Raw genomic sequence first — 17774 nt, 5'->3', positions numbered from 1 at the left:
TCTATTACTACCTGTTTATGTTGCGGGAGGAAACCAGAGTCCTCCCAGGGCTAATATGTGATCTTCTTGCCTTGTGTGTCTTAATTAATTCATCCATTACACAACCATTTAAACATCTACACAATAAATCAGTGTTTTTTGTGGCCGTGCTTCTATTGTACTTTGTTTTTTTTTTAATCCTTATTCAATTATTGATTTTCATTCGATTTGTTGTCCTTTTTTTGTGTCGTCGTTTTTCTAAATGGAAACCAGAGTCCACTGAGGAAAACCAAGCAGCCGACCTCTTGCTCTTCTGGCCGTGAAGGTGCGTCACTGACCACTGCGACCTGCAGGTCGACCTGTGGCCGCTGAAGGTCTCATCCAAGCCCCTCGTGTAAAAAGCGAGCAGCCATGATGTAACCTCACGAGCTCGCCTGCGTGATTAAAACCATCCTTTATTCATGTAATCCTGATTTTCCCGCGTCCTCGCCGAGCTCCTCCTGACCTTGTCCGTGCGACGCAGGCCAATCGATGTCTGTGATTATTACGAGGATGTGAGTCACTCTAATTCCAGCCGGATGCCAGGAGCATCAGTATTCACGAGGCCGCGCTGGTTCTGTGTGACGGAAACGGTGAAGGAACGTCCGTCTCTCTGTCGTCCTCTCGTTCGTCCTTCATCGAGCCGCTGGACGGGATTTCGACGCCGAGCCGTCGATCAATATCGCCCGAGAAAACTCTTTAGTTGATGGAAGAGCTCGATGTGACTCGTCGTAATAATTATTTAAAAGAGAAACTTCCATGTTCACAACAGGAGTCTATGAAGGAGCGTCTGGCCAAAACATTATGACCACCGATTTGTTGATTAACCAAAAGGCTTTATAGCTTTAAAGCAGCACTACGTAACATTTAACAAATATATTTTTAACAGTAATGACACAGTATAATCTCCAGCTATTATTTTAACGACGTTCATTACAATGTGTCCATGTAACCGCTAGACTACCGCAGTGGTCAGTGTTTTCTTAAATGGCTAAATTAGTGAACGTTTTTTAAAGTTACCAGGACGAGGATACAGAAAACATACCTGATGAGGATGTGTCTCGCCTGCAATTCATACAAAACTCTGCAGCCAGAATTCTGAGCTGCTCTAGTAGAAGAACTCACATTTCTCCTTCAAACTCTTCACTGGCTGCCAGTTTCTTTCAGGATCATTTTAAAATTCTGGTTCTTACTTTCAGATCTATTCATGGTCAGACCTTCCATCAGTGATCTGATCCAGACTTACACCCCAGCTCGGGCTCTGAGGTCTGTGGATCAGAATCTACTGATGGTTCCTGAACTTCAGGACCAGAGGAGAGAAATCCTTCCAGACTGTTGCTCCTAAGCTTTGGAACCATCTCTGTGTTTGATGATCTACTGACTCCTTCAAGAAACATCTGTGTTTGATGATCTACTGACTCCTTCAAGAAACATCTGTGTTTGATGATCTACTGACTCCTTCAAGAAACATCTGTGTTTGATGATCTACTGACTCCTTCAAGAAACATCTGTGTTTGATGATCTACTGACTCCTTCAAGAAACATCTGTGTTTGATGATCTACTGACTCCTTCAAGAAACATCTTAAGACATTTTTATTTGAGCTTTTCCCTGATTTTCTGAGACTCTTGTGTTTGTCTTATGTATTTTGATCTTTTATAGTATATATTTTTAACTGAGTATTGTTTTTATTGTTTAAGCGCTTTGTGTCCCTGGTCTAGAAAGATCTTTACAAATATTACTTAGTCACTTACTTACTTAAAAGAAACACTGGTGTCATTAATAAAGTAAACTCAACGCAGAGCTCAACCAGTATTTAGAGCCAATATCTTTAATATGACTTGTGGTCACACAGGCCATACTTTAATCTGCAAGTCACTTGCTTTTTTAAATTGTATTTTTGATAGGAGATCCTGAACTAAAGTGCGTATAATGGATTGTTTTCATTACTGCTTGTGAGATGTGGTGGTACTTTGTGTCAGGTCTTGAGGATAATAACTTGTTTGAGTTTATGTTTGGTGGAAATCTTTGGAGTCAAATAAATAATCGCTTGTCAGCTGAAAAGAAAATATAGTTGAAGATATTGCAACTCAGAGTTTCAGGAGGATTTAAGATAGACGTGTTAATTTTCTCGATTCTCTCTAGTTTTAAAGTAAAATGTGTGACTTTAAACCAGATCTGATTTATATTCTTTGTTTGAGTAAAAGTGTTAAGTCCTTCAATTTGATTTTATTATATTCATTTGTTTTATTGTATATTATTTCATATTCAATTTTATAATGTAATCAAAACAACAACAGCAAAAAATCGTGTGTGGTTTTTACAATACTGTCAATAAACGTTTTCAGATTGTGATTCTGAAATAAGGAACGTGGCAACTGCTCAACAGAGCATTTATGACACTGCAGTAACACTGTTAGGACATCAGGGGGAGCCAGACATAATATTTTAAATCTTACAGTCCTTATATAACGTTAAAATTTGATTTTATTTGAATTAGATTTTTTTTTTTTGAGGGATGTTTTAAATCAGTCTTTTTTTTACGCCAGTTAAAATGTTTGATCAGATGTTTAGAGTTTCATATTAAAAAACTGACCTTGTCAACTCTGATTTTTATTGATCGTGCGAGGACCATCTGTTCCACTCAAGGGCGATTTCAAAATGGCAGACATGAATAGTAAGACAAGCCTCTTCGATTTAATTTAAAAAAAAAGTAATAATAAAAACAAGCACATTTTTTTGTTGAAAGTTACATCCATGTAGCCGACAAAACTATATGTTTTTATGTTTGTAGAAAATAATTTATGTCATTGGTAATAATTCAAATAACATAAACCTTTTCTTTTCTTTTCTTTTCTTTTCTTTTCCTCCCTTCCTTCAACGCTATTCTAATAAAACACCTCATTGTGAAAGATCCGCTCGGTCACGGTGACTGTTCCTCAAACATTTGCTTCTCTTTTCACAAATGACTCTCCTGTGACCCCTAAAAGATTCATTGGATCAATTCAACATTTACCTTCACATCTCCGCAGCAGCGATTGATGAATAATGTAAAGAGGACAGACGTTTGGGTGTACTTTTGTTTTTTTCTTTTTTTTATCTCTCTTTCTCTCTGAGCTTTTAGGCTGAAACAGATCTCAAGAGGCGTCGTTTCAAACGGATCTGAAGCTTCAGAGCGTGTTGGTTTTTGGTGGACTTTAAATCAAGGATGTTAACCATAAAGAGAACAATGTTCTCTTTTAAAAAAAAGTCACATTTCATGTTTCTTGACTTACCTTGTGAAGATGAATATGTCGTTCAAAGACACGAACGCTTCGGAGTTTGTACTGATGTGCTGGTGAAGCTTCATGAAACAGTGTCGCTAATCTTAGAGTCCACTATATGTCACTCTATGATTTATTATCTATTTTCTCAGAACAACTAGTGAAACCTCATGTCATTTTCAAACTGAGGGCGCCACCTAGTGACCTCTAAGAAATATGACACTGCTTCATGAAGCTTCACCACGATAACCACTAAAATCTTAGTCATTTCTAAATTGTTACCTGGAAAAAAGACAGCGGTGAGGATCCTGTGATGAGAAGGCACTACTAAGTTTGACACCATGGTTCTCAGCGTCGCTGCTGTTTTGCTGATTCATCTGGTGTTGTTGAATTGGAGTCATGTAATCTCAATCATTTTTATTGAAACAACATTGTCCAAGATAACGCTGATTAATCATATTTTGTGCACCAAAACAAATCGTCCCGATGACAGAAATAATGTGAAAGTGTTGCCTCAGTTTAGTTGGAGTTCCTACAAGAATGAACGCAAGGTGGTCCGGTCACGTAACAGTCGGTTTGCCGCGTCAGGAGGTTTAGAAGTTCAATGAGAAGATGATATTGAAAGTCCAGATGTTGAAGACACATTATCCAACCATACAAAAGAACTGTGGCGAGAAAAACACAGAGACCCGAATAAATTCTAGAGAAAAGTATTGTCTATTTTTCGGGACTATCAAGGTGTGCCACGACAGGACCCGTGGGTTTGTGGGTAATCACCACTGCTCTTTGGTTCCTGTGACCCAAGTTAGTGATGCTTATTATTTATTTATTTCTTTTTGATACTTCACAATTATTTAACATCCTCGACAGTTCAGCTGCTCCTTAGCTTGTTCAAAATTTTACTATGAAAGTGATTTTCTTGATATTGAAAAATTGAAGATTGAATATTATTTTATAAAAAATCAGGCGAATTCTGAGTTTCTCAAGTTTTTCGTGTCTAATTCAAAACTATTTGTCTCCAAAGCGCAATTGAGTCACTCCTACTATTTATCAGGTTTAACTTAATAATCCATGCAATTCCTAACAGTAATGATACCTGTCTGTCTAATAGTGTCTGATGAAGTGAGAGATGAATGGAGAGGTCTCACCTTTTGACCAGAACTTCAGCAAGAGTCAGAGCCAGCACCAAAAGTACTGATAGGCTGGTGAAGCTTCATGAAGCAGTATCTTTATACTCCACTTTAGATCGACTTTCTACCACGCACACCAGGCCTAGCGCCCCAATGTGTGACCATGACCCTGACCACGCCTAGCAACCTGATGGGTTTATACGACTCTCACCAGACATAGTACCTTGATTAGTAACTATGACCCTGACCACACCTAGTAACCTGATGAGTTTCTAAGACCCTCATCATACCTAGAAGCCCGATGTGTTTTTACAACCCTCACCAGGCCTAGCACCCCGAAGGGTTTCTAAGATCCTCACCAGGCCTAGCATCCTGATGGGTTTCTAAGACCCTCACCAGGCCTAGCACCCCGATGGGTTTCTAAGACCCTCACCGGGCCTAGCACCCCGAAGGGTTTCTAAGATCCTCACCAGGCCTAGCATCCTGATGGGTTTCTAAGATCCTCACCAGGCCTAGCATCCTGATGGGTTTCTAAGACCCTCACCAGGCCTAGCACCCCGATGGGTTTCTAAAATCCTCACCAGGCCTAGCATCCTGATGGGTTTCTAAGACCCTCACCAGGCCTAGAACCCTGATGGGTTTCTAAGACCCGCACTGATCCCAACTCCTCCCTATTGTTCTCTCTCCTGCCAGTAGATGAATATATAGTGTCTCTGCAGACTAAGTCATTTAGAACAGAAGAAACTTCTCGGAACTTGGGGTGAAAAACCTTCCCAAAACTTCACACAGTCCATTTGACTCGCTCTGGAACCACCAAGATAACCATGACCTGTAGGAATTATAACCTTTAGCGACATAAATAAAACCTTTAATTGCTGACATGGTTGCTGCTCTTGCTGAAAGGTTGAGTCAGTTGTCGAGTATATGTAAGTGTAAGTAAAAGCGCCCTATCAAACCCCCTGTCCTCCCCCCTGGTGCAATGGGAACATCAGAGACACGAAGCCACAGTTCCACGACACATGGTTGGTTTGTCAAACACCTCGGCGTGAAGGCAGCCGGATTAATCTCGAAACAGGTTTTTCATCCTTGATAGTTTTTAATCAACCTCATTGGACACAGGACTGCGCTGACCACAGCTCTACATCTGGACTTTAATGATGGCGAACATGGAAGCAGAGCGATGGCAGAAGAACAAAAAAATATAAAATTTAAATGTACAATGAGTCAATAAAGAAGATATGACATGTAATCCTGCAGATTGAATGATTCAGAGAAGCAACAAGGCAAACAGACAGAAGCTGGGATTGATCGACACATGACCCTTGAATGATGCAAATGTACATAAATGAAGATTATTCCATACAATGAATGCTCTTATAATGTACTGGAGTATATAGAGCCATAGATATGAGTATTGCTCAGAATCCACAATCTACTTGATTGTTGAGATTACATTCACTGTTAAGATATGACGATGCAACCACACGGACACTCTCACCTGTGGACATTCAATACCGAGTGGAAAAGAAGTGTTTGACTGAAAACCAGTTGTGGTCGAACGTGGAAGGATTGATGGGAAAAAAAGGTGCTTTTTCTTAAGATATGTTTAGATTCCTCTTATGATAATGTTAGGATCAGGTTGATGTGTGTTTCTTACTATACATTGACAGCTATGGTTAGTCAATCACAGGTCTGGTTTCCACTAGAGAGTCCACTTTGGTTTTAGATTGTTGTCAATCAAGAAAGATTTTAGACGAAGGCGACCCTGATGATGGAGGTAAATAAATGAATGAACGATTGTCCTGATCATGGTTTCTCTCCGTCTGAAGCTACCATTTCGTTCCGGCCTACTATCTCGGTCCAGGCACTTCCGTCATGTCCCGACGTCACATTCCAAAAAGGCCAAAGTCTGTTTATACGCTTTTTTTAAGGGTGAATTAAACTATTTAAGGACACATAAGACATTTCTATTAACAATAAGACCATCTTTGTTTTTTATTTTGTCACCTCCTGGTCTGACGAAGCATCTCAACTGGATGTCGTCGCAAGTACTCAACACAAAACGTGTTTGAATAACCATAAATCACTAACTGTACAATGCAATACAAACCTTCAAGTGACTAACAGAGAGTAACAAAAAAATAATTTCAAATGGAAAATTGCTTGAATATATAGATTACCTGTAAGTTTTAAAAAAGTGTAATTTGCTCAGCCAGTCAGCAACGGCGTCACATGCAGCCCAGACACAATGTTCAATGTGCGGTACAAACAGTCTACTTACACCTGGCCGTAGTATTTACCAGCTCAGAACATCCTTGTATTCGACTGCAATGTGATGCTGATGTTCCTCGACTAGAGCAAGTTATTGAATATATTATTTGTGTAAACTATTCCTCGGAATTTAGTGGGTGTGGTTTGTTCAATAGCACTTAAATTGGCAAAGTTAGTATACACCTTGATGAGAACTAGACTAAAATATCAGCAGTTTCGTTTACCAAAATACGACCAAAATGTTACAGAGTCTGTTTTGTTCTTGGTCTCGTGCGAGATGATCTTCACTACAAGGTAAGCTGCTACCAAATAAATAATTTCTTCTTACTGGAGCCCATCCCAGTTACCTGGGCAGAGGAGCCCAATATAGGTAATAATAATTCACACGAAATTTAGAGACGTGTCCACACTTTTATGAGCCAGATTCTCTCAAAGAGTTCAATCTTAAATCAAATCAAGACATAACATTAAATTCTGCACAGCCTGTGCATATATTAAGGGGAAATAAATGTCTAATATCACATTTTCATAGTTTATAAAGTGTAATAAAACATACAAAAGTTTCACTCTGAAGATCGTCCTGACAGTTTAAAATATATTTAAGTGCTTCATTTAGTTCCAGTGGAAAGATAAAGGATAAAAATTGTTGTTTGAACGACTTGTTTTGAAAGACAATCCAAACCAAACTGCTCAAGTGGAAACGCTGCGGTAAAAGATAAAGAACTGGTTCAACAGGGTCTCTGGTAATTCGACAGGGGGCTTGATCAAGTCTTATTTTGGCCACATTTATTTTTAAATAAACCATTCCATACATCCATCAATATCGTGTTCACTTCTGTGCCTCCGTAGCAAAAAATGGCTTCTTGAACAATGAATTCCCTGCTCGTGAGATTTCCTAATGATTACGTGTTTGCGGAAACTCCACGGACTCAATGCTGCCCTCTGTTGGAAACATGAGACACTGGAGAATTAAGCCACAGATGTTGGACGACGACAGAAAAAAACATCACAAATCCTCTCGACGTCTCTGTGCTGGTTCATCTTCCCGGAAAAGAAATCCGTCTCGTCATATTAATATAATACTTTATTGCCCCTCCGAAAAACAAGAAAGGAAAAGCTAAATATCAAAAACACTGAATCACTCTGACAAATTTCACATAATCGAAGAAAGAACTCAGGAATAGCAGTGGTTGTATAAACGTTGTGCTTCTTTAATTCCACTTTCAAACGTCCGTCGTCGTCATCGTCGTCGTCGTCCTCGTGTTGCAGTTTTCTTATACTTTATATATATTTATATATATATATATCGATTAAATGTACACGTAAAATCCGCACTGAGGTTTGGAGTCTCTTGTGGCAAGCGTGAGGACAAGCTTCGAGAGGCTTCTCTCTCTCCTTCGTCGTCTCTAGTCATTTCTTCCCCGAAAAATCTGGGGCAAAACGACAGTCTGGGAAAAGCAAAGAAAAGGAGGATTCCTCCTCCGTCCCTCGACTGCTGGCCCTCATTGAACTCCCTCAGGTCCTTTGTCATCTTTGGTAGAGTGTCCGACACTTTGGTGTCTCGGGGTCGAGGGGAGGGTGTGTGGTTGGGGGGGGGGGTGAGAATACATACTGAAGGTAGATGGCTCGGGTGAGGTGGATTTTTGGGGAAGTCTGGCTCGGTGTGAGTCGTTGATTAAATGCCTGGAAGTAAAGGTGGGAGGTGTTACGATCAAAGCAAGGCGTGTATGAGATAGGGAGGGTTGGGGGGGGCGACTAGTTGAGACCCCCGTCTGAGGGGTCGGTGGGGGGGGCGGCGTGGCAAGTGCTCATCATCTGTAGACTAGCAGCAGGGCGAAGACTGAGGCCGTGGTCAGCCAGCGGGTCAGCGACACCGGGTGTGAGCCTCCGATCAGAACTGAAACACAAAGATTTGATTCTTAAACGAGTGAAAGAATGAAATGATTCCCTCTTTCTATCCTCCTGCACGTACTAAATACATCTCTGCTTCCTTTTATCTTTAATATGCACCTTTACTTATCTACCACGTTTTCATCATCCAACCTCATCCCTTCTTACTTCTCTTCTTCCCTTGATTTGTGTGTGAGGAATAAAATGTAAACATGAAATGCTTAAAAGCTCCCGAAGAACAGCTTCTTCCCCTTTAGATAAAACCTGCGTCACCTAATTATTTTAGTATATTATTGTTATTTTTCTATTACCTTAAGATTCACTGAAAGTGATAAAAATTCTGTGTGAATTGTCATTTGTACCTTTCCAATAAAGCTGTTTCTGATTCTAATTTTGTCAGTACATTGTCGTAGCCTCTGATGAAAGAACTTCAGTGGTTATTATCTAGAAAACCATGGAGAATGTCAAGATTTAATTTCTAAAATCTAAATCTCGGTTTTATGTGTTTTTACTAACCCCTAATTTCTTAAATATCCATAATGTGTTGCCTTCGCTATTTTGTATCGTTTTCTTTCACACTACAACACTATATAGTTTGAATTTTCAGTAGTTAGTAATTACTTTTATTAATATTATCATGTATTAATACGTATTAATCCTTTCATATTATTATTTTTTATAGTTACATTATTACTGTGCTTTAATATGTGCACTCTACAATAAAACTAATATGAATGTATGTTGTATCTGTTTTCTGTTTCTTTTTATACTGTGAAATTTCTGCTGTAATACAAATTTTGTAGTGATGGTCTCATGAAGCTTCATGAAACAGTGTCATGTACTTTAGAGGTCAGTAGGTGGCGCCATCAGTTTAAAAATTATTTTATGTTTCGTTAGAACTGCTGCTCAAAACAAAGAAAAATAGTGCAGAGACGCCATCTAGTGGACTCTGAACATAATGACACTGCTTAATGAAGCTTCATCTGACCATCACTACAACTATCCCCCAGAATATAATACGAGTATCTAATCTCAACCCTTATGTTATATCAGAGTCAAGGTGACCTGAAAACAAATGTGTTTGTGGTATCCCTTGTGTTGTCTCTGGGTCAAGATGAAAAATATTTGTTTTCAGGCCTCTAGGTCACCTTGACGAGAATGTATGTTAGGACTACAAATCTCAGCCAGTAGTGCAAGACCCACAACAGAAGTAGAAAGTCTTTTCACGATGCTTCGCCTCCGCGGTTCTCTTGACTTGTACCAGTAGGGGGCTTATCAATGAGACTTTGGAGAAATACCTGGGAATGCCTTTGTGTTTCCCCAGAGAGGAACGTTTGAGATGAATGTTGTACCCAAGATGTACGGTATTTTTTTCAGGTTGTAAAATGTATAATTGTAGAAGACGCTACTACTTGTTTTACTCCTCAATGAAACAATCCTTCATTACAATTGTATAAACCCATGAAACCAGGACTGATCTATCAGCCTCTGAAAGCGTCTACTCCAATAACGGCGGCTTCAGATTCCACATCAGGATCTGCCGGCGCGGCCATCAAAAGAGTTTTCCGAGTGTTCTTGTTCTCTTGAAGTTGAATTGCAACACGCTGTGGTGTGAGCTTTATTTCACGCCAGTGATTTTTTTTTTTGGTTATAATGAAGTGTGGAGGTGTGAGAGGGAATGTGGGCCGCAAAGTGAAAAGATGAAAATGTTAAGAGGGAAAATTGAAGATCCAAACACCAGACAAATGATGCGTCTGGTACATGTTGTGTCCAATCACTAAACAGACCTTCCTACGATCCTGTCATCTGTCTCTAACCTTCAACTGTGACCCTGTTTCTCCTTCATCCCTCTTGACTCTCAACCATCCCTCTATCTTACCTTTCTTACCTGCACTGGCAACCGTGTTCTCCTGCTTGCATTTCCCCAAAGTGATGGAAACGTCGTCGATGGCGATGTCACCCTCGAAACTTTGTCCACGGATTCCTTCGAAGACGATCTGAGGGAAGAGAAAGATTCTCATTCGTTAAACTTGAATTCACTTCACGAATCTAGTTCGATGCCTGAACTCTGCGTGTTGTGTTGCATCTTCTATTTCTTCTGAGGCCGCGGCACCAACCGTCAGATTATGTCCCGAGTTCAAGAGGAAAACAGTTTCCCCCGAATTTGGTCCCTTTTTCTTTTTCACTTTGAGAAAAACATATTTTTTTACTTATACATATTTCCATAATCATTGGAAATGTTTACCACCTAAATACCAAATTAAAACTTTAATTTTAATGGCAACAAAAAAGTTAATCTTTTCTGAAGCCAGATTTCCAGATGTTTAGATATCTTAAAAGTTTTGAATTTTGCCTTTTCTATTAAAACCTTCTATAAAGAGGGTATAATACATTGGAGGAACCTCCGACATATACCTTGACATATACACCTGTGCAAATGTCTAGGGGGGTCTGGCCTAAAGGACAGCACAGATGCCTTCATCATGGCAGCCCAGGAACAGGCCAGAGAAATAGAGGGTAAAATCTACAGGCAAGATCTCAACTACATGCAGTGCAAAGACGGATAATAGATCACAACAGCTCAATGTTGCTTCTTCCGATCAAACAGGTGAGGAAGGAACTTTTTTTACGCAACAATATTATGAAGTATGTTTGCGTGTTCACAGAAAAAACACAAAAAAAAAGATGAAATTTACATAAGAAATCAAGAATAAAAAAAAACATTGAGTTGCATCTTGATCTAAAGAGGTTTTGAAGGATCAGTTTCTGAAATATATTGCTTCTAGAACTGCAAATATATATATATATATACATACAACCTCAAAGACGGCCCAGAAACCTTAAGCTGGTGTAGTGTACTGTAGCGAAGGGTCGATGAAGTCTCATGAAGCAGCTGATGCTGTATCACGATACAGTTTGAAAGACCACTAGATGTCACCCTCAGTGAAAATGATGTTTCATTGAATTAGTAGATCAGAGTCAAAGAGTGACATCTAGTGGTCTTTTTAAAATGAAGACAATGTATCATTAAACAACCGATGCTGTATCACGAAGCCTCATCAACACATCATTAGTGTACAGGAAGATCATGGCTGAATACAAACTGGATACCCCGAGGTAAAGATGGGAAGCATCCCCAAGATGATGGAGAATGACCGAGTCATGATCGCGTAGGACTTTCAGATACAGACCGAGAAATCTATGGTAAACGTAGCAATCCTGAGCAACATCAAGAAATAGGAAAACGAGAAACTGAAAAAAACCAAGGTGCTCAAGGTTGAGGCTAAAGAAAGCCTGGGAGGCGAAGGAAACAGTGTTGGGGGTCATTGAAGCCCTTGGAGCAGTGACCCCCACACTGAAGAAGTGGATCCAACCGGTCCCTAGAGAAACTTCAGACATGTCTCTACAGGGAGAAGAGTGAGGTCTTACGAACAACAACAACACTGTGCAGGTCCCTTAAGCTACCAGGAGGCCCCTGGTGGGGACCGTTTTTTAAAAATAGATTTAAAGGTCTTCCTTAATAATCCCTGGCATTTCCTTGAACGCAGCAAAAACTTGAAAACATTTCTCAAAGACGAAGCCGGAAGATCGTGGCTTCACCTATGAATGACTTTCTCCATTAAGTTTGTGGAGCGACAGCAACAAGAACAAAGAGGATCTGAAAACTTTCAGGCGATTTTCCTACATTACCAGCAGCCATCTGGATGTGAGTGACAGTCTAATTACTGTGGCGTACCGCGGCGCCCAAAGCCCATTGCACCCAGCTAATCAAAAAACAAGCGTATTCTGTCTGGAGTGCGTGGAGGAGAGAACAAACAAGGCAACTCTGCTCCACAACTGTATCTGCTCGCGGTAAACTTTCAAGCTTTTATCGATTCTAAGTACGACAAGATTTATGTTCCTTCACCCGCTGGGTTGGAGCAGAAAACAACTCCCAGTCACGTCAGGACGTGGAAAATAGATCACAACAGCTCATTGTTGCTTCTTCTTATCAAACAGGTGAGGAAGGAACTTTTTTTACGCAACAATATTATGAAGTATGTTTGCGTGTTCACTGAAAAAAAACACAAAAACTAAACAAAACAATTGAAAAATTGACTTCAGAAATAGACCATTCAATCGAATCAATAAAATAAATCTACTTCCCTGTGAGTGTGGTGAGATGTGGACCATTATTTTTATTTTTTTTACCATTTTTTCTTTATACAGGACATTATTATTATTGTTTTTTTAAGTTTTAGATATTGTAGTTTTATTTTTTTTAATTTTCTGTTTTGCCTGTGTCTATTTGTTACCAAACCATGTTAAAAAATGAAGATAACATTTAGATAAAAATTCAATAATAATAATAAAAAATAACATTGAGTTGCATCTTGATCCAGAGAGGTTTTGAAGGATCAATTTCTGAAATATATTCCTTCTATATCTGCAAAAATATATATAAAGATACAACCTCAGATCACTAAAAATGCTGCGGCCTGGATATACTTCCCTCTCCAGGAACTTCCTTTTCTACTGTGAGCCAACAAAAAACAAGGTACATCGTCTTAATCACGAATCACAAGTCTTTATATTCAAGCTCGTTTTCACCACTTAGCATCTCCATAAGGATTTATATCCTCCACGGTTCTTACGTGTGATTTAAATATAAAGAGCAGTTTTAATTCAGTGATAAACAGCATCTCCATGTGCAGAAGGTTGTAAAAAAAAAGTAACCCTAGCATTGTTTTCTGACTCGTGTATCTCGGGGCTGTTGGAGCTTGTTTTTTGTATCCACCGCTGCTTTTTTTCCTCTCTGGAAATTGACCATTAAATTTGATCAATTTGCATTTAGAATAAATGTTTGGCAAGAAAAACAAATGAGCTAAAACAGGAGAGAAGGAAAAAAAAACAGTAGCGGTTGCATCTCTTTGTTTAGTCAAACATGTCTCGCTGCTGGGATGAATATGGAATTTTTGGTGGTTGAGAGGGTTCTTTTCTGTGACACGACAGTAGAGATGTTTTGTTTCTCCTATTTTCTCAGGAGATTCAAAAAATGTACATGGTGGTCTAAAACTAAGACTCACTGTAGATCCCCGTATCATCAGCAAACATCATCACTGGGCAGGAAAATTCCTTTAAATGCTTGAAAAATACAACAGCGATCAAATATTTTGATTCTGTTTTCAGTAATTACCCTGATCTTTGTTTAATATTTTAACTCTTGTGTTATCTCAGGGTCAAGGTGACCCGAAGGCCCAAAAACGAAAGGTAGGAAATAATTGTATTTGATGAAATACCTGCTTTATTTGAAGAACACAATTATAGAACATGAATAAAAAGAAAGAAGAAAAAAACAATTTTAATTCATTCATTTTAAATAAGTGTTTAAGTAATTGTTTATATATGTTTCCATCACCTAAATATCTACCAAAAATCTCCTTTTTTTACCTTGTTTATGTCATGTCTTGTCTAATGATTTTATTTTGAAATATCCTTCTTTTTCTGAGTTCTAAGACGCCTGTTGCTCGCAGCAGCTGCGGCTCATTACCCAATCAGCAGAGCTTAAAGCCACCTCTCCTGCAGCAACAGGCGCCAGATTATAATGGTCCCTCCCTGTACCGTTGAGCGTTTGATCTCCGCCCCCGACCTGTGGTGCGCTTTGAGTTATTTGGACCCTGTTATGGACAGTTTGTTTTTATATGAACTATTGTGATTTAACCCTTTTTTAATCTTTCAGTTTTTGTCTTTTGTTTGGTTGTGTTGCTTCAGCAACTTGGGTCCAGTTCTAAACCTTATTTGATTGACCTTTATTTGAGTTTCTAAGCACTCTCGTTTCTTCCCAAAGTAACATACGAAATGTAATTCATGAGTGAGGATCAGTGGTCATAATAAAAGTCACAAGAGAACCTTAATATAATACAGAATGAAAAATTAAAAAAGGAAGATTTAAAATCGATATTCAGTGCAAAAAGGGGTTAAAATCTATGTAAATACTACATTATTATTGTACCGAGTTCATTGTAACTAAAAAAAATATAAATTATTATTAATGTTTTAACCATTATTCCAATTCATCAAAAACTAGTTATCAAGATGATTGAATCTGCTTCGACTGTGTTAAATATTAATCAAATCAATCACGATGACATCAGTTTTCTACGACGACATCAGGAAGTAATAGCTGATCAAACACATCGGATATGATTGTGCGATTACATAAGCCGTGTGTGTGTCGGATCAATACGACATCAATACGACATCAGAACCCGGTGGACCAGGAGCCAGAATCCATTCCAGGCGAGCACATGTGTTGTTGGCGTCACAACAGGACAGACATCTCTCTCCGGCGTCACCTGAACAGCAGCTCTTGTCGTGCAGCGATGGAAGCCGCGTTCAAAGACCGAGTTACTTCTTCTCTGGACGCCGTTCAAAGAGGCGCGAGCCGGAGACGAGTGGCAGCAGCTCAAAGGCCTTCGGCGGTCGGTCGGTCGAGCACGAGTGGAAAGTTTGTGTCGTCCACAGACTCGCTCGCCACAGAAGCAACGTTCTCTCGCTCGTGCTGAGGAACCAAACAACAGTTCCGTCGCGACTCCAGGGACTGGAAATAAAATCAACTAATAAGGTCATTAATATTGATGTTTGAATTATAGATATGATTATTATTCATATTAATATTACATATGGGAAATCCTTAATAAAATATTTAAGTAGATTAATTCATGGATGGATGGATGGATGGATGGATGGATGGATGGATGGATGGATACGGATGGATACGGATGGATGGATGGATACGGATGGATGGACGGATGGATGGATTGATGGATGATTGGATGGATGGATGGATGGATGGATGGATGGATGGATGGATGGATGGATGGATGGATGGATACGGATGGATGGACGGATGGATTGATGGATGGATGGATGGATACGGATGGATGGACGGATGGATGGATGGATGATTGGATGGATGGATGGATGGATGGATGGATGGATGGATGGATGGATGGATGGATGGATGGATGGATGGATTGATGGTTGGATGGATGGACGGATGGATTGATGGATGGATACGGATGAATGGACGGATGGATGGATTGATGGATGATTGGATGGATGGATGGATGGATGGATGGATGGATGGATGGATGGATGGATGGATGGATGGATGGATGGATGGATGGATGGATACGGATGGATACGGATGGATGGATGGATGGATGGATATGGATGGATGGATGGATACGGATGGATGGATGGATTGATGGATGGATGATTGGATGGATGGATGGATGGATGGATGGACAAGAACAAATTGCAAGGGATGACAAAGAGCAAAGATAAAGAACATAGATCAAAGGAAATACTACAAAGAAAGGATATAAAGATTAACATCGTCTCACTCCTGCGAAAACAAGTTTTCTTTCTTTTTATCCTTCAAGGTATAATAATTAAAATAATACATTTTATTTCATTAAAATAAAACTAAATGAATAAAACTAATGAAAAAAAAGGAATTACATATTAATCTGCAAAAGAAAACATGTTATTTTATTTAACATTATTTTGAGTTTACGTTCATAATATATACTATATAATAAATTCATTTATTTTAAATCATACTTAGTGTTTGTATTGATATTTTGTATTGATTGGTACTTTTTAGAAGGAAAGTCAATTAAAATGTAGTTTTGGGGAAAAAACAAAGACTTTGTAAGACACAAATAGTTATTGTATTTTTGTAAGGATAATTATTAAAATAATACATTATTTTCTTTAATTAAAAGAAACCAACTATTTTGGTAAAAACAAAATATGACTTAAAACATGAATCAGCAAAGGCAAATTCTTTATTCTATTACATTATTATTTCTATGACCTAAATATTTACCAAAAGTACTTCTTTGCCTTGTTTGTTTCAGTTTTCCAAGAACTCTGTTTTTTTCCCGCAGTCTTTAGAAATACATAAATACAATACAATGAAAAATTAAATCATCAAAAGGAAAGATTTGATCTTTAACCAAATGGTTGTTTACTGGTGCTACAGAAAAACAAATATTTATATTAATAATTAATTTTGTGTTATTTCATAATTTACGAAAAGTGTTTTCTTTTTTTCAAGAACCTGATTTTCTCAATGATGTCAAGAAGAGAAGCTATTTTTTATTATTATTTTCATAAAACCAGTCCATGGTGCAGAATAGATTTGGGAACCCTTCTCTGGATTGCCTCTCACCCCAGGTAGCTGGGACACAGAAAAGAAACATGTCGTCTGCGAGACCTGCGTGTCATCTGTTGATCCGCCCTTACCGAGCGCGTATATTTAGGCATCATCATCTTTCTCACAAGTCGCTGGTTCCATTCCCACCTCATCGGGAATATTGACGCCGACGCTCGTCGAATCCAACGCCAGTCGACGGCGCCGGACGCGGCGATCCGTAGCGACGGGTTCAAAATGACGGGGCGCGGCACATCCTTTGTAATTCCAACTTGTAGAACAACATCAATCGCGTAGGCTAATCTTCTTTGTCAACAGCGGACGGTGGGATCATTATTATTGATCGCGACCGATGGACGGAGACGGAGGCGACGGACGGCAGCAGCTGGCGAGGACCAGGAGATAACCAGACAGGTGTGAGCCAGAGAGAGAAATGAGGCTCAGCCTTCTTATTTCATTTCATCGAGCCTGCAGGGAGGAAAGGATCCACAGCGGTGTGTGACTCGGAGAGAGAGGATCAGGTTGGATATGTTCATAATCCGGGGCTCCGATCGTGGCCCCCGTGGTCCCTACGTTATTTAACAGCTCCTCCTGTAAAGCACCAGCAGATGATACCGACTCATGAACGACCGCCTGCCGATAAATTACAGGTAAAAGAAATGGATAAGAAAATGTTGAAGAAAATAAGTTACTTTATTTATTTATTTGATTAATTACATTTGTTTTGTCCACTATTTATGTGTTTATATATGTCACAGTACAGATTGGAATTCAGTAGGATCGGGAATCCTGCAAGTACAGATTGGAATCTGTACTTGTACAGTAGCCATCAAGTGATGGCGGTGGATGAGCAGCAGCAGAAAAAAGATTGTCCAGGTAGAATTCCCATTTGTCCTTGGACAGATGAATCGTGGAATTCCAATCTCTCCTAGTAGAGATTGGAATTCCACGATTCAGTCTATTTTCCAAAACATTTTGATGTAATCCAAATTTCTCCTAT

General features: G+C 39.2%; 1 protein-coding gene across 2 annotated transcripts in view; it reads right to left on the bottom strand.

Moving 5' to 3' along the window:
* Positions 1-7432: 7432 nt before the first annotated feature.
* Positions 7433-17774, bottom strand: part of mdga1 (MAM domain containing glycosylphosphatidylinositol anchor 1) — a 246681-nt gene continuing 236339 nt past the window's right edge. Inside the window, exons 17-18 of one of the 2 annotated variants that reach the window (XM_087793129.1) lie at positions 10451-10568; positions 7433-8578 (exon numbers count right to left, since the gene is read on the bottom strand). In XM_087793129.1, the coding sequence (XP_087649255.1) occupies positions 8493-8578; positions 10451-10568 (204 nt within the window). In that variant the 3' untranslated portion in view covers positions 7433-8492. The remainder of the gene's footprint in view (positions 8579-10450; positions 10569-17774) is intronic. The other variant, XM_087793130.1, reaches the window with a different exon arrangement.

Source organism: Callionymus lyra, chromosome 6 (genome assembly GCF_982586985.1).
Source record: "Callionymus lyra chromosome 6, fCalLyr1.hap1.1, whole genome shotgun sequence".
NCBI lineage: Eukaryota > Metazoa > Chordata > Actinopteri > Syngnathiformes > Callionymidae > Callionymus > Callionymus lyra.
The sequence above is the reverse complement of the archived record's forward strand: the minus strand, read 5'-3'. Positions and strand labels throughout refer to the sequence as shown.